Below are 21919 nucleotides of genomic sequence, written 5' to 3' on the forward strand. Positions count from 1 at the left end.
CGCAGTGGTCAGGACCGCCGAGCCATTCCCCTGCGTTCGCCACCCGCTGCCCTGCGGCTAGCGTGCCTGCTCCGCTGCCCCTGCGAGGCTCCGGAAAGCGCCCGGCGGGCACTGGGTGGTCTCCGCGTCCTCGGATCTTCCCTGTCAGCTCTTCTGTCGATATGACCTTGGGTCACCCTTAACTAAGCTGGGGCGCGCAGCCTAGACACTCGAAGAGGAAGAACCTTGGGTCCCGGCATGACCCGCTCTGGTAACCAGACAGCAAGGGAAGCTGGCGAGAGATTCTAGAAGGCGCCTGAGAACTTTGCGCCAACTGTAGCTCCTGCCCAAAAGGCCATAGCCTTGTTGTTAGGAATGCTGATAGCCGCGTTTGACACTCCGGCGTTCGATATAGGGATAAGCTGTGACTTCGGAGGTAATTTCCACATCCTGCTGTTTCTTTGCAGGGTCCAGGCATCTATCTGGAGGAAACAAGCGCCGAGGAGGGCAAGGATGAACGCGTTCCCAGGCGCACCGCCTCGCTTCAGAACTGGGTCACGGAGGGGCCAACTCGTGACATCTGTAAAGAGGCAAGTCCAGGCCAAACCCTCAAACGATGCCTACTGACAAGCACTGTTATCACCACCCACAGACTGGTCTGTCATATAAACAGGAGCATAAATGATGACTTTGGTTCCTGTTCATTAAAAGCATTTTGAGAGTTCTGTTTAAAATTTTAAGAGCTTGGAATCACTATTTTGATGGGAACATAGGTAAAAGACAGGAACCTTTTTCTTTATGTATGTGACAACCTGAATGGATAGATACGGGTGATATTAGGCAGAAGTTCCCACCTATAAGGGCCAAATTAAATCCAGAATAAAATCGAAGAATGTTTGAAAATCTACTCAATCCGTGCTAAGTATTGACGATGCAATGATGAACTGGACAGTGTCTTTTTCACGAAAAGTTTACAATTTAGCAAGGAAAGAAGACAGGAAGAGAAGATGACCACGGAGAGAACAAGAGCCTAGTTTGGGCATATTTCAAGAAGAGTGAATGCAATCAGTAGTCTGGTTTGACAAGGAAATAGTGCTTCTGTAGAAGGGTGTGGTGAGAGATAAACCCAAAGGTTGTAATTAAAGACATTGTGAAAGGCCTTATGTACTCAGCTGGTTTTAAACATAATTGGACAGATGAAGAGCCTTTGTAAATATGAATTTGTGGTGCTAGAGCACAAATACACACAGGAAAAAATGATTACCTGACAATATACACAAAAATAAACTCCAGACGAGTAAAGATGTAAATGTAAAAGGCAAAAAATAGCATATTTTGGTAAGAAAATAGAGAAGTGTATATTCATGACTTTGGTGGTCAGAATTACCTTAAATATAAAAAACACAAACATTAATAGAAAAATTGATAGATTTAATGATATAATTTTAAAACTATAAGCAAATTAATGTTAAGGTACAAACTTGGAAAATATGTTTACGTTAAATAGAATTTCAAAAGTGTTCACTTCTAGAATATACAAAGAACTAAAATCAATAAGGAAAAATAAGAACTCAATAGAAAAATGAGAAAAGAATGTTAAAAGACAAACCAAACCTTCACTAGCCATCAGGGAAATTTACATTAAAACAAGATAAATATATCACATCCATCAGACTGACAAAAATGTAAACCTTGATAATAACAAGTCAAGGGTATAGAAAAATGAAATTCTCAATACTGCTGAAAGAATTGTAAATTACTAAAACCAATTTTGTGAGCAATTAGGCAATATCTGATAAAGGCAAAGATGCAAATATTCTGTAACCCAGCACTTTTTGGATATAAGTATATTCCCTGGAAATATGCTTGCATTCGTGAACAAAGAAATATATACAATTATGTTCTTTGCAGCATTTTTTGTAATAATGAAATATTAAATGCACTGTAAATGACCATCAATAAGAGAATGAACAAATAAACTATAATTAATAGACTTAGCATGAAAATGAATTGGAGCTTCTTATCAACAGAGATAAAGTTCTATTTATAAGAGATAACAGAGGTAAATTATGCTTGGGTCTAGAGGATAAAGTCAACTACCTAAACCAGAATCTCTCCACACATCTTCAAAAAAAACATTAGATGTACAAAAAGTACAAATAAAATTATACATGCCTTTAACAATACTAGCAGACAGGATATCACAAACATCAAATTACTGGAAAATTGATAAGTACCAAATTGCAACAAAGCTTCCTCTTCTCCTGGAAGACTTGACGCCAAGAGTGGAAGAGGCAAGACTTCAGAGAATCTGATAAAGACAAAAAAAAGATTGGAAGATAGAGACAAATGAAGGGCAAAATAAAACCCTGAAAGAAAATGTCAGACATTAAGTGCCAAAATACTGAACACAGAGAAGAAGGGAAAAAGAAAAATCATTGACTGTGTATAGGTAATAGGTAATAGGTAGGAGTCAAAAGGTGCCATTTAAAAACTGACCAACTACATAGAAAAAAGAAAGGTAATGATAAAAATTATTAATATACAATAGATATAGAGATATAGAAATACATCCTAGCTCAGACATACTACTGGAGAAAAGAAATCAATGTAACTTTTTGTAGTTTTGTAAGACTGGCAAAAAAAAAAAATTCAAAAATATAAAGCTATGGTTCATTTTTCCCACTGATCATGTGCTGAGTTCTGGATGGTACTAGATGCTAGGGAAAGCTGAGTAGGAAATGCAGAGTGAAAATTCAATAGTTTTGCAGAGCTTTGGAGACAAAGTCTCATTTGAGGTAAGGAGCCTGCAACAAGCACACAACAAGTCTCTTCAAGACATTTGCCGAATTTTGAACCTGCAAAATGCAGGAACTAAGTTTAAGGCAGAATTTTCAAAGCTGAGGAAAAAACAGACTATTCAAGATATCAATCAAAAGCCCCAGCGGACCAATCCTAAGGAATGGAGATGAGCCACAGGTGGACTGAATCTCACTAAGTCTGCAACCCAGCTCAAGACCTGATTGAACTGATCAGCCTTTCAGTCTGCCTGACATAGACAGGAAAAGTCATGACTGATGAAACATATTACCTGGAGCCTCCACAGTTGTGTCTCCAATGTCCAACATACAGTAAAGTATTACTAAAAATATGAACAAGTAAAAATTTGTAGTAGTAATTTCAAAAGAAAAATAAAATGAAACAGCCATAGATAATCCTGGTACTGGAGTTAGAAGACAGGGCTTTTATTTTAGTTAAACGAAATATGATTAATTTGAAAGAAAATAGAAAAAGATGGGCTAAATGGATGAGAATTTTTCAGCAGAGAACTAGAATCTATAAAGAATATTTTTTAACTCTAATGTGCCTAAGAATAATGTCTCCTTGTGTTGTGTAACAGCTTTCACTGCAAGGCCTTATACCATAAGGCTCCCATTTTACTAGTGTGCATGTTCCTAAGACAGATAGATGCACTATAAGTTAGTGCTTATAAAACAAAAACAGGTAAACAAAAGCCTTAGTAAGCCTAGTGCAGTATCATGCAAAATAAAAATCAAAGTGGGCACCTAGAGTAAAACGCATTAAATTAAAAAAATTATGGAGAATACAAAATACAAGTCGTCATTGAAATGTTAAAGAATAAAACAAAGGCCACTAGAACTAACAAGTGAATGAAACAAAAACAAAACAGACCTCGTCCTCTTTCCCAGTATATTGGTATTTAGATGTGATAAGTCAAGTTTCCAGAACGACCTTTTGCCCTCGCATCTATTTGAGGACCATGTAAAATGATAAAGATTATTACTAGTAACTTGTTTTTCTTAAATAATTTTAATGTTATGATCAAATCTGACTGGGCCTAGGATATGTTTTTTCCCACCTTTAAAAAGTACAACCCTTTATTCCCTTCTATGTATAGAAAATGAAGTTGAGCAAAAGAGAAAGACTTAAAAGGTACATTGAAGTTTTGCTGGATGATCTGCAATTTATCCCTCTTTACGTTTCTACATAAAAGCTTCACTAGAAGTCTCCATTATTTATTAATGTTTTATTGTGTATATGTGTAGACCATATGTGTGTGCCAGATGTGGAATTCATCTCAACACAGTAATTGGGGGAGGGCAGAGTCAGCTAAAGGAGGCCCAGTTACATCTTGGTATCTATATAGGACAATCCATAGTAAGGAAATGAATAAAGTTGAGGTAAAACAGTAGCTCATACCCTTCCCAGAAATCCTCTGTGGATTCCAGACAGACCACCTGCCTAACTGTCAGAGAATATTTGTGTGGCTTCTATTAAAGACAAAAACTCCACAAGAGAATTTTATTCTGGTGGTTGCAATATGGAGAGTACCCCAGATATGAATATCAGAGTTTCTCAGTAGGGTGGTTTCGCCTTAGACTCTCATGGAAAAGAATGAACATGTAGCACATTGGGGACTTACAGTAGGGCTTGTTTTGCAAGTAGGAGATGTCTCAGTCAGATATCTGAACAGGAAATGTTTTCTCTGTAGCTGGCAAGTTTCAGGAGGGCAAAGAGTTCTAATCTCAGCTAATCAATCATGACAAACAGTTCCGATCTTAGCTAATCAATAATGAGATAAAGAGTGGGAAACTGGAGTGTCTGTGTCTGGCTATGTCAGCAAGTTTGGGCAAAAGAGAAGGTCTTTGTTGGCTTTGTCAAACAAACATAGTTTTACAACACTCTTTGGGATTAGAGTAATTTCTGCAGAATTTTGGTCAGGGGCCCATGAAAGAGTCCACAAAGTCAGTGTTTCTTGTTGGCACTGTTCGTGGAGAAACAGCCGAGCCATCTGTTGTACTCTGACAGTGGTCTGTGACTTAGAAGGGCTCTGGAGAGCAGGGGGCACTTGGAAGAACAAGCAGGCAAATTATCATTAGACGTTGTAGTAAGGAATAAAGCCAAGACTTGACACCAGACAGCAACCAGTCTAGTGGAGTCCAGGATATTAGTGTGGAAAGGTCCCTTGATGATGGGATCAGGACTGCAGTGGCAGTGAGTGAATTTCTTCACTAGCAACTTGAATGTTCTTGTTTATGATGCAGAGGTCAGAGAAGTTTGGGGAACAAGCATGCCGCAGTTGCTTCCAAATATAGTACATGTCCCCGCTCTGGATGCCAAGACCAGACTGAGTGTAAGTCAGTTGAGGAGCACTGTGTGTTGAGTCTTTTGAAGTTCTAGGGTGAGAAAGTCTAGTTCTTTATCACATCATTTACAGTAAGGGTTATCTTCTGTAGTAGGTTATGGTAGATGTGGGAGTTTCAACTCATTTCCTGAGTGGCCCATACTGCAGATGCTCCAGGCAAAAAAGTGGCTCAAATGTGACCAGATGTAGTAGTCAAGTCCTTGAAATCTCCTACGAAGCTTTAGCTTCCCTTTAAGTGTGCCATCAGATCCAGCAGTGAAAGGAAGAATGCAGTAACATTTTGGTGTCGGCCTCCATATTTTTCAGAAACACAGTTACTAGAAGACTGTCAAGACCAATGATAGGCATTGAAGAGGTTAGAGAGGAATTTAAGTAGTTTAAGAAGCTGTTTGGACTACATAGCTAGTAAGGACCGACAAGACTGGTTAGGTAGCTTGAGCCAGTCCATTGTGCTCAGAGCTGTCAGTAGGCTCTGCTTTCGTAAATGAAACACATGGTTGTCATTCAGAACATCTAAGAGAATGCATGATTCTTCGCCATAGAGTTATCCTTTCTACAATATAGAAACTGAGAAAAGGATATGACTGTACGGGGGATATCCTAAGCGGGACTTTTCCATATGTAAAATTTTAGTGCCCCCAGATGGCAGCCCCCCATGGTGGAGTTATTTGATACAAGGGCATTTTTTATGTGAAAACGACTAGTTATAAGAATTGTCGTCAGTTGGCAAAGTAAAAGATATATAGGCAGAACTAGAAACCTACAAGAATTTTTGTCTGTAGAATTGCCAGAGAAATAAACATGACTTTTTCCAAAAGTGCTCCAGATTGGATTTGGTATAAAATATAGGAAGAATTCCTTAACGATGTATGGGAGAAACAGGTAAACTAAGCTGTGGAGGTTCTAAGGGTGGGAAAGAAAATTTAGGGAAAGAAAAAACTGAAAGGAAAGGGTGAACTAAAGCAACAACTTCAAGAAAGATTTTAAGACTGAGTAATGAGTCAGCAAAAGCCATCGAGGGTTTAGGGGATTCTGAATGTGGGTACAATGGGGAATAGGGAAGAAGGAAATGTTAAAAAGAGCAAAAAAGAAAAAAGACACAGGTCAAGGACGTTTTAATACCAATAAGTGACAGAAAAAAGGACAGCAAGGATACCAAGGGAGACTATGTAGGGAATTGAATAGAAGAGTCATGGGTGATCTTGTTCTGGTGTCTCAGGTGGAAGATGAGCACCTCATGGTGCCATACGCTTGTTCTCGGGAAAGCAATCTACTTCATGTCATTATACAGGAGGAAAGTTCTTTTTCCTTCAACTCTGCTAGGTTCCCTAACTGGAGCTCTCTACATTTAGAAGGACAAAAGATAGGTTAACAAGAGGAAAACAAAGAGTTTATTTATGCATGTGGCACAGAGTCATGCAGGAGAAACTTCAATGAAGAGTAACTGGAATGGTTGGTTAGAATTCTGTCGTAGATAGCATCCTAGCAAGGGAACAATACAGTTTTAGAGAAGTGACAAGACATCCCTTTCGTGTGTAAAAAGAGGAAAGGATAATGAGTAATTGAGAAATCTGAGAGTGGGAGGAGATGGAGAGGATTTGAGGTTTCAAAATACAGATATGGAAAGAGAGTTCCTGGTAAGGGACACAGGGACAGTCTCCTTAGTCACGGCGTATAAGGGGGAGGCAAGAGTGGAAGAGTTTAGGATCCAGTTCCGGTCTGGCAATAGCCAACTAATCGTAGAAACCCTCTGCATTGTCTTAGGGAGAGGGAAATGATAATGGTGTTAATTCTTTTAGAAATAAAGTCTTTCCTTTTGGGGGGGACATATCATGTCCCAGGCACTTGAGGGCTATGAATTGCATTTTACATTTAGAGACGTTATGCTCCCTGCGGGCAAGAGCTCGGAGTAAATGTTGAATGTTGCCAGCCATCGCGGAGCAGAGAAAGTCATCTACATACTGAATTCAGATAATATTAGGGCTCAGATATTTTGCAAGGATGGATGGGAGTTCTCAAAGGAGGCTGGCTTGAGTCATGAATGGATGAGACTTAGCGACACAGAAGGAAAATTGAGTACAGTGTGGGGCTGAGCCTGACCATTCCCTATGTAGACCCCCACATGACCACAAGCGCATGATGCTCTGAGAAAGATTGGATCCAGAGGGGTGTGCTGCTCGGCAAAGCCCTGCCATGAGAAACCTGCCAAAAGCGCTTTGTCGATTGGCAAGGGATCCCCTTATGAGAGCCATGCAGGGTTTACGTATTCAACAATGGTTGATAATTCTGCACAACTCCATAGGGGCCAGCCTGGACGTGTGTATGTATGTGGAATGTAAAGAAGCGAAATTTAAAATCAACCAAAAAACAAAAGACCAAAAAATGGGTTAAGATCCTTAAAACAGAGAAATGACTGAAGTTTGAGGCAAAAATAAAGCCCAGTAGGTAACGCCTTATCTTTGTGAGACAGCCAGCATTTAGGATGAGAGAGAGAAAGTAAGGGAGGTCAACTTCAAAGGCTTGTAAGCAGGCTGCTGAGGTCAGGCCTACTTCCCAGTAAACAGTATTTCATGTAGCAGAAGGCTGTGACTAGCCCAGTCTTACTACAAAACATAGCCCTCATCCAGGTGTGCATTCTGTGAGTATCAAGCTAGCACTAGATGCTGCTTGGATAGTGATTATACAAAGATGAAAACGATAGTGTCTGCATTTGTGAGCTCTTTCCAGCACGGAGACTGGCAGCTAAAGAGTTCTCAGTTCAGTGGCATAAGGGTTATATGAGACATGAACACAGGATCGCATAAGTGGAAGCAGAGAATCTCACTAGGGAGGGTCAGAAAAGGCTTCACGGAGGTGACAAGTGAGTGGCACTTTGCAGATGGGCAGACAGAGAAAGCAGGAGAGACCGAGCAGAGGAATCGATGAGAGCAAAGGTTAAGAATAGAAAATACACCTCACGTCTCTCCCCTACCCCTCCGCCCCTTGCTACTGATTCTGAGATGTCTTGTGTGGAAGGGGTGACATTTGTCAAAGGGATGAAAAGGTTCTTGTGCCTAGAGTGTAGGTGGTGCCAGGAGTCCTGAGTATGAGGGTGGAAAAACAGGTCGGGCCTGGTTTTGAAGGGCTTCAGGTGCCAATCAGCAATTTACCATGCCTGCTCCGCCGTTCTCTCGAAGTTCTGGGAAGGAAATCTTGTAGATGGATAACTCTGGTCACAGTGGAAGGAGTACGTACAGGCAGAAACAATGAGGAGGTTATGGCAGCACTCAGAGGAGAGATGATCGGCCTTAGAAATAGGTCAGGATCAGACATTTTCATGTGGATCTGATGGAATCTGGTGGCCATCGATCCCTGTGGCCTGAGGATTTGGGTCTATTAGGAGCATAGTGGCGTCATAGAGTATGTGGACTATGTCTAGGCATGTGAATTCAGTTTGATCCTGGCATTTACAAGCTTTGTGATTCTGAGCAAGGAATGGATTCTTTCAGAGTTCAGTGCACTTCTATAAAAGCACGTGTAATGTTACCTCTTTTTTCCTTTTTTTTTTTTTTTGCAAAGCTTGAATAACATGATGTACGTGAATCTAATATACTGTCTGGCACAAAGTAAGTCATTCATACACTTGAGTGCTCTTCAGCTGGAGTTCAGGGCCTCCCATATTTTGGTTCACATAGATCCTTCTAGGAAAGAGGCCTGCTCTCTTGTACCCATCCATCCATCCATCTCTTTAAAAATCGAAGGCTCTTTACTATTTCTCAGGCATGACCTTTTTCTCACCTCTAAGCCTTTGCTCCTGCTACTTCTTTCCTTTGACCATCCTTCCTCTCCGTGGTTCTCATTTCTCTCTAGGGAAGTCACTTCTCCTTAAAGGCTGTACTTCAAATAGTACCTCCTCTAAGAACACGTCCTCAACGTCCTTCTGTAACCCTTCCAAAGCACTTTATTGGAACTGTTTTAATGACCCTTATACTATACTGTGCCTTACGTAGCTGTTTTGGATCTTGTGAGGTCGTTTATGTCACGGGAACTAAAATGGAGCCAGGAAGCCAGTGAGAAGTTTGTCTTACATTCCAATCTGCACATTTCTCCATGAACTTTTGAACTTTTCAGCTGTGCCTGAACTTTAATCTCCTCCTCACCATGACAACCAGACCATCTGCAGTCTTTACCTTGAAAGGAGCCAGCTCCTTTTGCCAGCCAACATCTTTTGTTTGCATTCGGGCTCAGCCAATCCCTATTAGCTTAGCCAGAATCAGTCATTTACATAACGAAGGCCGGATGGGGGACAGCAGTGCTGGCCTGAGCCTTTATAAGCCCTTCTTTCTTTGTTCTCCCCAGCACAATTTGGGTTGCTGCCTCGGTCTGTGCCCCGGATTGCAATCTCTCCTTGCTCAAATAAACTCTTTTTATTCTTTATTACAGCCTAAATATATATATATATTCACATTATACTACATATTTTCTGTCTTCAAGGCAGCATCTGGTTAATTTTTCTAGTCACTATAGTGCTTAATTCAATGTACAGTGTTTTCAAAAGTAGATATTTAATAGTCAGACTAATATGACTGACTTGGAGAGAGAAGAAGAGAACAGCTAACTGAGTGCTAGGTATGAGGTGGGTTGGGGCTGGTCTGTGTCCTCTTAAGGCAGAAAATTAGTGGAGACATACTGCTGCCAATCCTAATTTTATTGCCATCATTTCTAGTTCCGTCTCTGCAACTCATAGTTTTCCCACGGCATCTAAGTATGGCAAAACAAGATAGAAGGTTACTACGGACTGTTTCAGACAACTCTATCCTACTGGTTTGCTGAGTTTTTGGTTTGTTCGACCTATTTATGGCTTAATTTAGGTCAGTGGCAAAGGCAATGTTTGCTCTGGGACTTTGGTGTTATTCAATGTAAGAAAAACATATAGTCTGACAAAATCACAATCTAGGCTAACAGCACATTGTTTCAAAATAAAATTACCTGATTAAATGGCACACTCTGGCTTTTTTCATTAAACTTCTTTTAACTTAGTAAGTATTTATAAAATTAGTTTGTGGTCCCTTTAAGCACAGCAAAAGACATCAGGGGAACGTGGTGTTGAACGAAGACATAGAGAAAACCAGCCTGCAAAGAAAATTTATAAAGAAAAACCTAGCATATGGGTAATAGACAACTAGATGTGATGGTAAGTTTTTCTCTAAGAAAAAGCAGTTTTGAAAAAGAATGCCTAACATTTGTCTTTTAAAATGAAAAAAAAAATAGCTATAGTTTATGTGAGAGATCTTTATTTTCTTTTGAACAATATTAAAACATAAATTATAGTGCAGTTCAGTAACACAATGAGCATGTGTTAGAATTAATTTTTTAAAGGCACTTCTGGTGCAATTACAGTTAAGTAATATAGACAATTCGATAGTTACTTCTCTTGCCACTTTATAAAGTTGCCTCCTCTTTTTACATTGTTCTTTTAATGTTATTCAGTGAATTGTTGAATTTTATAAAAATTTCAAAGTCCCATCATGAAAGGTCCTTCTATGGATCAACTTATTTTAATTCTATTTAACTGTTAATAACAATACCGATAAATCACATTTAAAAGACGTTTTAAAATATCCTTTATTCACGTGCTAACATAATCATTCTTTCATGGACCTGTAAGAAGGTGTTTCAAGCACCCACATGTAAAGGAAGTGGAACTCGGTAATGTAAACCTCCTTTAGGAATAAAAGTTGGATAAACTTTTGTTGTTATGTTTATACTTTTTAAATGGTTTTACCCTGTTATTTTTAATTATACAATTTCAATTGTATGATTTTGTGAAGATTAACTTTTTTTAGAAAACAGGAATTTTTTACAAAAATTATAATGTAAAATTAGCTCCCCAATGCTAAATCAAAACATATTCTCTAAAGAACATTCACAATTGATCTCAATTTTATCATAAATATGTGTACAGAGAATTATAATTATCAGCTCACCTGATTAGAACAATTTTCTTATAAAGAAAAACATTCTTTGGCTACCCTTTCACAGAAACTATTGTATGATTAATGTTGAAATCCAACTAAGCTGACAAATGTTTAAAATTTTGCACACTGCATTCTTTCATTTTTGAGTTTAAAGTAAACTTTAAAAATTATAAAACACTATAAAAACTGTCACAAATTGAAAGCCATATCATTATATTTTTCTCAGTAATTGAAATATTTTTTGTTGTAGGCTACAGTACAAATAGTGTATTTTAACTACTGATTTTAAGTAAACATGGACTGTAGGATTTGATTAGAATATTCTGATATAATAATAAAACTCAACTTATTTCATGCATAATCTGAAAAGTTCCAGATATATTTAACAGTGATTTTAAAAATGTAAACATATCCTTTTCCTTGTGTAGTTGTGCTGTTGTTCCATTAAAAATAGAGTCCACGTATACGGCAACTAAATATTATTCCATCTCTAAATCTCTACGTAGTCACGATAAGAATAACCAAAAACAGATATCAAAATTATATTCTTGATTTGTTCGGAAATGCAGACACAGTATTAAGAACACATTTACTGTGCCTGAAATATTTCCCAAATTATTTTTGGTTATGGATTGTATTAACATGAGTAATTTCAGAGGCCTATAAGTGCTACATACAATAATATATGACATTTAGACTCTTCAATAGGAGTTTCTATTGTGCGAATATGTTAAAATAGAATTTTCCTGAGATAAATTATCTTGCTGGCTTACAGAAATAACCCTGTAAAACCATATTCACATTTTAATCTGACACTCACCCAAAATGAGTGTTAACAGATTTTTATCATCTGTTGATTTGTGCTAATAATTCTTCTCAGTAGATTATTATACATTTGTTTCTAAATTGGTGTACTCAGAGAACTTGTTTAAAATGAAACTTTTTAGAAACACAAAGATGCACATGAATAGCTACTTCAGAGATAACTTCCAAGTGTAAAAATCAGGAAGTCTCTTCCATGCTTTTAAGTGTACTAACACTTATTTTTAATTAGGAAGCCATTCACATTAATAACTTCTACGTAAGAACTGTTTGTGAAATACTGCTGAGATAATTTTCAGACTTCATGATAAAATTTGTCCACTCCTGACAAATGTCCTCCATGGAGAAATCTTCGCCACCATATTCCAGAGGAAGAATGCCTGGGAAATGCTGAAGTAAGCTTTCTTTGTAATTAGTCCCGTGCATATGAATCTGAAATAGCCAAAATGTTTTTAGAAAGTATGCCTTCTGTCTCTCAATACAGTAGATGAATTTCCAATGGAAAATCAACACCATAAAATAAGCTACTCTAATAACTTCCAAGACTGGAGGGCATCCTTTATTCCTCTGCTTATAAATCTAAGAACTGTACGTAAGTTTAGATTGTGCTGCTTATGAATCTGAGCATCTTACTGTAGTTATAACTATAGAAAATTTATTAAAAGATATTCTTTTCCTCTTTTAAAAGTTGATTTTTTAAACTCTAAATAAAAATATTTTATACATTCTATTCACTAATGTACAAGTTACTTTGAGCAAAATATCTAATATCCTGGGACTATTCTGTAGATGGTAAAAGGTAGTACCTGTACCTGGTATTATTTCATATAAAAGCATATACTTGAGCACAAAATTAAGTATATGGGGAATAATATATGTGGTACACTTGATGGATCTCTTGACTAGTACAAAATTAAGAGACAATTGTAATGGGTAAGAATCTTACATTTTCAAATATTTTAAACTATGAAAATTGATCACATAATGCCCTAAAGTTAAAATAAAGGCCTGGAACCTTGAATCAAAAGCACATCTTGTTGGGGGAAAAAATAACCTTTCTTCAACTGTTAGAGCAAACTGTTCATCCACACATTCAGCAATCATTTAATAAGCACCTACTATGTGCTAGGATATGAGGAATGAAAGAGGAACAAAACAAGTTTCCTGCACTCAGAAACCTCAAAATCCCCAATCCTTGACTTGTTTTAAAATGTTTAAAATATGATGAGCAAATACAGAAGAAAGTTTACTATCTCCTTAGGAAGGAGGAAATAAGAACATTCGTAGGGTATTGCCAAAATTTTGAAAAGGAAGAAAGTGGCTGGATTGGGACCCCACACACACCCCTGCCACCATTTTGGCAAATCTGTTTCATGTCAATTAACTTTCACTGACACGCTTCACCTAACTTGTCAGTTTTTAATTTTTCTTTCTCTTATGCTCATATTCTTTTTATTAGGTTCAATTTTTTGTTGTTTGTTTTTATTTTTCCAGAATAAAATTCAAAATAGAAATACTTAGTTTTAGATCTTTCAAAGTGAAACAGAGTTTGGCTAGCTATTATCAAGCTACACTGGGGTAAAAAAAAAAAATGAATAAATGAAAAAATAGACTTTTATAAAAATACTAGAGTGGAAAGTGGCCATTTTCATAGAGATGGTTCTTCTTGAAGACAGATAGAAGTACCTACTGCATAGTACCTCGATAAAATAACTTCCAGGGTCATAATTTTCTAACCAGATGCAAGATGTTGCATTTTCTTAATATGAAAGACTATACTTTTTAAAATTTCAAATTATTTTTGTAACTCACATGATCACTATTTACATTTAAATAATGTTTGAGATATAAATTGTCAAAGCCTTTAAAAACTGTTTTGTGTTCAGGCATTGGATGTTGCCACTGTCTACCTAAATTTAAAAATTCTCCTTTACAGATTAATTAGTATCCTAAGAGGTATTAGATATTCACATGAGATAAGGCTCCTATCACAAGATAAGTAAAATAATCAAATCACTTTTCTTTAACTAACGTGACATTAAGTCACATACCTCAGGTACTATGGTTTTCAGTTGCACATGTCTATTAAAAATTTTTATTTCATTTGCATAGATAATACATTCATATAGCTGGACATCAAAACACGATAAAAGATACACAATAAAATGTCTAGCTGGCAACCTGACTCTTACCCACCCCATCCACACCTCTTCCCTGTTTCATATAGTAACCACTTAGGTTGCTTTCTTGTTAATCCTTTTAATTTACTTTTTATGCAAATATAACTATAGATTCTGATTTCTCCCCTTTTTATACAGAAGGTAGCACACCATAAACACTATTCTGCATTTGGCTTATTTCACTTTACAATACATCCTGCAAATCTTGTATTCCACTACGTTGATGTCTCAAAGCTTATTTAAACAGTCCCATAATGATGAACACTCAATGGTTTCCAATATTTAGCTGCAAGGAATCTTGTCGTATATGCAGTTTTGTTCATTTGCAGGTAGGATAAATTCCCAGAAGAGCAAAGGCTATGATTTTGATAACTGTTACCACACTGCTCTCTATAGGGAATGTACCAGATTGCATTCCCACCAGCACTGTGTGAGAAGCACACGTACCCCACAGACTCACTAACTTCATTTTTCAAAATTAAAAAGAAATTTTAATTTATGAGTTGTTGGCTTATTAGATAAATACTCAAAATATTGGGCCAGTGGTGGTGGCGTGCTTAATAAATCAGTTCTTAAATGAAAAAGGATTGGAACATTTGGTATAGAGGAATAGTGACTTGAATATATTTTACTCACCCGTCCCTTGATTTTTTCAGTCAGGAATAGTTTAACCATGGAAAAGACAGCATGGAAAATTATTGGCTCATTTATCAAATGGATACCACGAACTTTTAATGGAAAGGAATCCTTTTGAAAATAAAGAAAAAAATTTGTTAATAACAAAGCATAAATAAATATATATTTTTATTGACAAGTCCCTCCTTTGAACACTTGCTAAATTTACCTAATGGGTGACTTTATTTTCAAAATTATTTATCCTATCAACACAATAGTTTGCTTTATAGTTCACAGTCACTAGATGAAGAAAATATCTCTAAAAAAGTGTTCACTTTGTAGTTTAGGCAAAGTATTTTAAGAAATGCCTGCATCTTACATACAAAAAAAAATCTCTTTTCTAATCACATATAAATGTTTTCTTAAGGAACCAATGAGTTATTTGGATATTAACATTTAAATTTTTTCTTAAAGTTTTTATTTTAAGAAAATAAACTTTTATAAAAGTTGAAAGAATAGTGCAATGAACACACACTTTTAAAGTTTTGACACTGGTATAAGTCTTTAACATCAAAGTAATGCTGGCTTCTTCATAAGGTTTAAAATGTTGAGTTGAAAGAAAAAAATCTCATCAATGATTTTCCCACCCAAAGATGTAGTGTTAGTATAAAGACATTTCCTGCCAAGTTTCTTCATACACAATTCTCTTTTTTCCTATGCATAGCTTTTAGAGACAGGTTATTAATCTGCCGCTTTTCTTTCCCAGGTTCATTCTATGAATAATTTTAAACATAATTGCTAATATGCTTTCTAAATAATTTGTATCCTGTTTTATTCCATCGATATAATACAATTTTTGTAAACATCATGAATTGCAATAATCCATCAAATGAACGGTACCATAATTTAAGTAGCTATTTTCCTATTCCTGGACAGAAAAACTGTTTTTTAATTTTATTATGCAAAAATCAATGCTATAGTACCAATCTTTATTTGGAGGCAATGATAGTTATAAACACAGCTTTTACATGCAAATGATCTGAACTGGAATCTTTGCTTTACTGCTGACAAAATGTGTGTGTTTGGGCATTGCTATCATCTCTCTGACATAGTTAATTAATTTGTAAAATGGAAAAAAATAATAGTCATATGACATAGGCTGGTGTGGCCATTAACGGACTTGAAACACTTAGCAAAGTACCTGGTACATTGTTTGCTACCGTTATTATATACAAAGTCTTTTCTATATTTAAGACTATTCCTTGGCTACATTCCCAAAAGTAGGTGACTATTGGGTCAAAAGTGATGGGTATTAAAAAACCTTTTGATTTTTAAAAGAACTGTATCAATTTACACTTACTAAAACTTATGTGACATTTTGGTATACCATTGCTATAAATATTATTTTTTGAGTCAACTTTTTAATTTAGGAAGAAAATTTTAATGACAGAAAGATAAAGTCACCACATTACTGTTTAAATGTATAAATTGTGTAGTTACTAATCTTGAACATATTTTCATAATTTGTTGCAACATTCTTTTATAAATTAATAACACTTTTTCTTAGCATTACTGAATTCTATGTATCATTACTAAAATTTTATTTGATTTTCTAATGAATGTACTATCCCTTCTCTTTGTATAATATCTAACTAAATTTAAGTCTATTATTTGGAATTATTATGCCAAAAGTTAAACTATACCACTTACTGTAAGAACAGCAGCAATCTTCTTGGCTACAGATGGGGTAATTTGAAAAGCGTGAGAAAAATGCCAGCCTTCCAAATCAAAGACAGCCTTGATACCATTACGTTGGGTTTCTACCTCCTGTACAATAAGCTCGGATGTGATAAGACTTACACGAAATACATCATAAGCCGTAAAAACTTTGGGGTCCCAGTGTGCTAAAAAAAATAATAAAAGATATCATATCTCAGCATTGTGTGAAAAATCAGAAAGACTTACAAAGGGAAACTAATTCTTTTTAGACTTAAAGAATCAATAGAAATATAAACCTGTACGAAGATCTTGAATTGAATAATAGATGAAATTGGTGGTCAAAAAACATATGTCTGCTTCTCCCTAGTAAAGAACAGATTTTTAAGAGCATGGAGTAGGGGCTGGATTTGATTGCCAGATGAAGCTACAGCCCAAAGACGCAGGAGAGGGCTTTAGCTAAAGATAGGAGCTCTGAGCTCAGAGGTGTTGAAAATGGGAAAAGCACAGCGTGGATCATGAAGAGTAACTAGGGCCCTACAGCAACCAAAGAGGTTGTGAATGGAAATGCTTGCGGAGTAGACAGGCTGGCTGATGTCTCTGACACCCCTCAGTGACAAGCAGCATGCGCTGGACTCATGTCCTGACAGGCTGGAATAGTAAGTGTGGGCTTCAGACAGCAGAATCAGGGGAGCACTCGCATAGCTGACCACACCCAGGAAAAGCAGGGAATACCTGTGCTAACAAGTGGAGTTACTGACATTCTTCTCCTGCCTTCTCCCTCACCATCCCTGAGGCAGGTCATGGCTTGCAAAAAGGATAGTAATGGATAAGCAAGCAGGTAATCTTTAAAAAAAAAAATGCATCCACTAAGAATTGTAATATATTTGAAAAACAGACACACAAAGAAGAGAGGAACCAAACTCAAAAGACAAAGGTACTGAAACCCAAGGAAACAGTTAATAAAGCAAAAAAAGCATTAAAGGAAGCAAATCGTTTCAGTGGGGAAAAAAAGATACCAGAGGCTATTATTATAAGCACAGGCTATTATTCAAAAGAATCACTTGAGATCTTAGAAATAAAATGATGATAATTGAAGCAAATCTCAGTTGATGGGACAAATGACAGAAAAGACACAGCCAACAAGTGAATAATGGTTTGGAATAACAAGCTGAGGAATTAAAAGCCAAGAGTTGATATGTATGAATTAAAGTTAAGAGGTATTCAGCTAAATCTAGAAGTTTCAAAAGCCAGCTAATTAAAGGCAATAAAATAGGGAATGGGGAACAGAGGAAAGAGGAAAAGTAACGGTAGAGAAAAATTTCCAAAGCTGAAAAAAGAAGTCTTCAGATTAAATGGTCCGTGGAATTCATAACAGGATGGAAAAGAAAAAAAGAAAAAAGTAAAAGAAAGAGAGAGAGAGAGAGAGAGAGAGAGAGAGAGAGAGAGAGAGAGAGAGAGAGACAGACAGAAAGAGAAAAAGAAAAAAAGAAAAAGAAAAAAATTTTTTCAAATCTCAGGGTTTTAAATGGCCTCAAATATCACCCAGTCTCACTCAGAGGGAGTCACCACTTCCTGGTGCAACAGGCTTAAGTTTCTTGGTGGGGATTTCCGAAAGAAAGAAGAAAGAAAGAAAGAAAGAAAGAAAGAAAGAAAGAAAGAAAGAAAGAAAGAAAAGGTTCATGACTAAGTAATAGTAAAATTTCAAAATAGCAAAGTTTCTGACTTGGACAACTGAGTAGAATGCTGGTACCATTTATTGAGATAGGAGACACAAACATGGGAAGAGAAATGTTTGAGGCAGAAAAGATCATAAGTCATTTCAGACATGTTTAAATGGTGATTGTGAAACATCCAATTGAATACAGCTGGGTTAGGGAGCTGTTCTGTGAATCCCTGGGAACAGGAGATGGCAGAATAGTTGCATATCTGGGAGTTGTTTGTGCTTATATGAGTCTATGGCAGGGATTATGTTAGAGCTATGTTTCTCTCTCATAAAGTAGCATGAGGCCAACGTCCTAAGAAATATCAGGATTTAAGGATGAGTAGAATAGGTGGTGCCAGCAAAGGGGACTAAGAAGGAGTAGCCAGTTAAATCAGAAGCCACCTGTAGAAAGTGACATCAGAGAAGCCGAGGGAGCAGGGCACCTCCAGAAAGAGGAAGTGGTTTGCTGTGTTCAGAGGTCAAGTAAAACAGGACTAATCACATCCATTAGATTTGGTGAAAAGGTCACTGATGATTTGTTAAGGTCATTTCAGCGGAGGGCTGGGAGCGAAACCAGTAGAACCAGATGAGGGTAGAGTGAAAGGAACTGTGAGAAAATGTGGCTGGCTAACACCGCTAACTTAAGAAATTTGGTGGGATTGAGAGGAGTGGAGAAGTGGCTGGGGGTGGAGGCTGCATGGCCTTGTGGGATGGAGGAGGAATTTTTGTTTCGTTTTGGATGGCTGACTCTTAGCCGATTCAAATGTCAACAGGTAGCGTCTAGGAGAAAGGAAAAATTCGAAGATATAGAAAGAAAAGAGATAATCAGTGTTCTAAGGAATGCACGATGGATTGGACTCTTGTTTTCAAAAGCCTTGGATACCTGGTGAGAATTCGAGTAATCGATCCATGGACAACCCAGCTCAAATATACTATACTACTTCAGAAATTGAACGAAAGCTACAATGGTGAAAAATATGAAAAGAATGACTGAAAGTCTGCAATTCAGAAAGTACATACCTAAACTTCTGAGCCCACCAACATGGCCAGACCTGTACTGCCCAGTACATAGCCATTAGCTACGTGTGGCTATTTAAATTTAAATTAATTAACATTGAATAAAATTAAAAATTCAGTTTCTGAGTTGCAATAGCCACAAGTACTCAATGGCCATGTGTGGCTAGTGGATACTGCAGAACAATTTTATCATCACAGAATGTTCTATTGGATAGTTCTCATCTGGACTTTAATCTCCTTTAAGGAAAAAAAAATGCCTTAAAAATTTAATTCCTTTTCTAACATCCAGCTGACATTTATTGAGTGCTTACTATATACCAAATAATGTTCTAATTATGTTACAAGATTTAATACTCACAGCAATCCTTTGAGATAGGTTTTCACTATGCCCGATTGATGGATGAGAAAAGGGGCTTACAGCTATACAGCTCTCCATGGAGCTACGACATAACAGAGCTGAGATTGCAACCCAGACAACATATTCCTAAGAACTCGTATTCCTAAGAACTAAGCTGAGGAACCAAACTTAATACTCATTGTTAAATTTGACTTTTGCTCTTTTAGTGTCGTAGTGAGTTTCCAAAGGCTTAGAGTTATAGTTGACCTTTGAACAATGCAGGAGTTAAGGGTGTCAACCTCCAGGCAGTCAAAAATCCACCTATAACTTTTGACCCTTCGGAAATTGAAATAGTACTAGCCTGCTGTTGACTGGAAGCCTTACCAATAACATAAACAGTTGATTAACACATATTTTGCATGTTATGTGTATTATATACTGTATTCTTACAAAGTAGACTACAGAAAATTACTAAGAAAGTCATAAAGAAGAGAAAGTACATTTCCAGTATTCTATGTATTTATTGAAAAAATTCCACATATAAGTGGACCCACGCAGTTCACATCTGTGCTGTTCAAGGGTCAGCTGTATATTCTCTGGCTTATAGGCTAATCATGGCAAAAACTTAACCTGCCGGAATGGAGAAAAAGGCTCAGTCCATTTTTTTCAGTTTTTACTGCACACAGAGATGGTGCCTAGGAAAGGTGGTTAAGTTAATGTTCTATCAAAAAGCTTTAACACAAATTTCTTTTTCTGGGTCCTCCCGTTAATTCCATTCAATTTATAAAATTTATAAGTCATTATTTTATCTTTTTGTTTTATTTATAAAACTGTTTTGAGTTTCTTTTTACCCTAGAATAACACATTATTCTATATAACGCATAGGAGATTTTCTGCATACCTTCATGTTCTGACCATCGCTAAACCTACATGTTTTTCCTGATTTTAAAATTTCTTTGACTTAGTCTACGGCCATGCTACCCTGAATGAGCCCGATCCCGTCTGATCTCGGAAGCTAAGCAGGGTCAGGCCTGGTTAGTACTTGGATGGGAGACCACCTAGGAAGAGTAGGTGCTGTAGGCGTAAAAAAATAATAATAACAAATAAATAAATAAAATAAAATCTCTTTGAGTTAAACAGTGCACTTATAAGTGAATATACTACCAGATGCCCTCGATAAACAACAGAGGGCTCCTGATTCCGTGTTAAGGTATTTATGATCAAAGTAGCACATTTCCTTTTTCACTATCAAGATGTCATTTTTACTCTTAACTTGCCCCAGTTGGTTTATGAACAAACTGGAAAAAAACTGCAGCCAGGCAGTGCAGATCCAGGATACTTGCAGAGAGAATGATCTGTAGGTTTGTTTAATGTTCCTGGGACCCCAGCAGGGTTGCCTGAATAAACATAAGACGCCCAGTTAAAGCTGAATTTCAGATAAATGAGACATTATTTTTTAGTAAAAATATTCCCTGTGCATACTAAAACTTATTGGTTGCTGAAATGAAATTCAAATGTAAATGGACACCCTATGTTTTTATAAAATATAGGTTGACTTGCTACATACTTGCTACACTAAAGCTGGCAACCCCACCCAAGGAGCTCAAAGAACTTCATTCAACATCCTATAACATTGTTGGAGCAATAAGAGGACAGAAGAAAAACATTATGACGTCTGGTTTATAGACAAATGACTTCATAATTAACCCAGTTGTATTTGACATATAAGCTGAAGCAATAAAACTGAACCATTTCTAGTCAGCCTTCTGATACCCTTTCAAGAATTAAATGCGCTGTCTCCTTGCAAGATAGCAGACAGCCGACTCACAGGCAGGCATCTTATCTATAAGCAAGCAGGAGAAGCAAATCTATGCAGATGTTAAAGTTCCCTAGAACATTTAACGGTATGAAAGTTTCTGTAAGATTATAGTTCCTAAGATTCTGCTCGTAAAATGTTGGGCCACGAGAGGATGCCGGGGGTGGTGTGGGTCCTCCCTTAAATGCTACTTTTAATCACACACAGGTCTAAGGAAGGGACAGAAGTTATAAGTCACTAACCTACAAGAAATCGTGGGAAGACCTAATGGCGAAAGTGGAAGCAGTGAAGAGCAAGAGGGGCGTGTGCAATACGTGAACTTCAACATTTCCCAGGGGTGCTGCTTTCCTGCGGCACCTCCTCCATCCGGGGAGGAGCCTCTCACCCCTCGCCCCTCAGCCTCAAGCGCTGTCCAACTGGTCATTCGCTAGCTCACTCCAAAAATCATTAATAAACACCCATCATGCGCTTGCGATACATCAGTGAACAGAACAGACAAGATCCATGTTCTCGTGGAACCTATACATGTTATTATAATTCAGAATTCTTACTTATATTTCCCACTAAATATGTTTTGCAACACTTTCCCCTGATCTTTTTCACCTTTC

The 21919-nt window shown here is 37.1% G+C and overlaps 1 protein-coding gene, 1 long non-coding RNA gene and 1 other non-coding gene across 3 annotated transcripts in view; 2 read left to right on the plus strand and 1 right to left on the minus strand.

The window, feature by feature from the left end:
- The first annotated feature begins 27 nt into the window (after window positions 1–27).
- Window positions 28–1990, plus strand: LOC112472592. The gene is made up of 2 exons (XR_003043694.1): window positions 28–250; window positions 447–1990. It is a non-coding gene; the product is annotated as an uncharacterized LOC112472592 (long non-coding RNA).
- Window positions 1991–11495: 9505 nt separating this feature from the next.
- The window catches only part of TTPA (alpha tocopherol transfer protein), a 25078-nt gene continuing 14654 nt past the window's right edge, over window positions 11496–21919 (minus strand). Inside the window, exons 5-7 of the mRNA XM_015598599.2 lie at window positions 16431–16624; window positions 14742–14852; window positions 11496–12357 (exon numbers count right to left, since the gene is read on the minus strand). Coding sequence (XP_015454085.1) covers window positions 12181–12357; window positions 14742–14852; window positions 16431–16624 — 482 coding nt within the window. The 3' untranslated portion in view covers window positions 11496–12180. The remainder of the gene's footprint in view (window positions 12358–14741; window positions 14853–16430; window positions 16625–21919) is intronic.
- On the plus strand, window positions 20460–20578 carry LOC112472661. Its single transcript, XR_003043736.1, has one exon. It is a non-coding gene; the product is annotated as a 5S ribosomal RNA (ribosomal RNA).

The sequence above is a fragment of the Pteropus alecto genome, unplaced genomic scaffold (assembly GCF_000325575.1).
Source record: "Pteropus alecto unplaced genomic scaffold, ASM32557v1 scaffold87, whole genome shotgun sequence".
NCBI classification, from domain to species: Eukaryota; Metazoa; Chordata; class Mammalia; order Chiroptera; family Pteropodidae; genus Pteropus; species Pteropus alecto.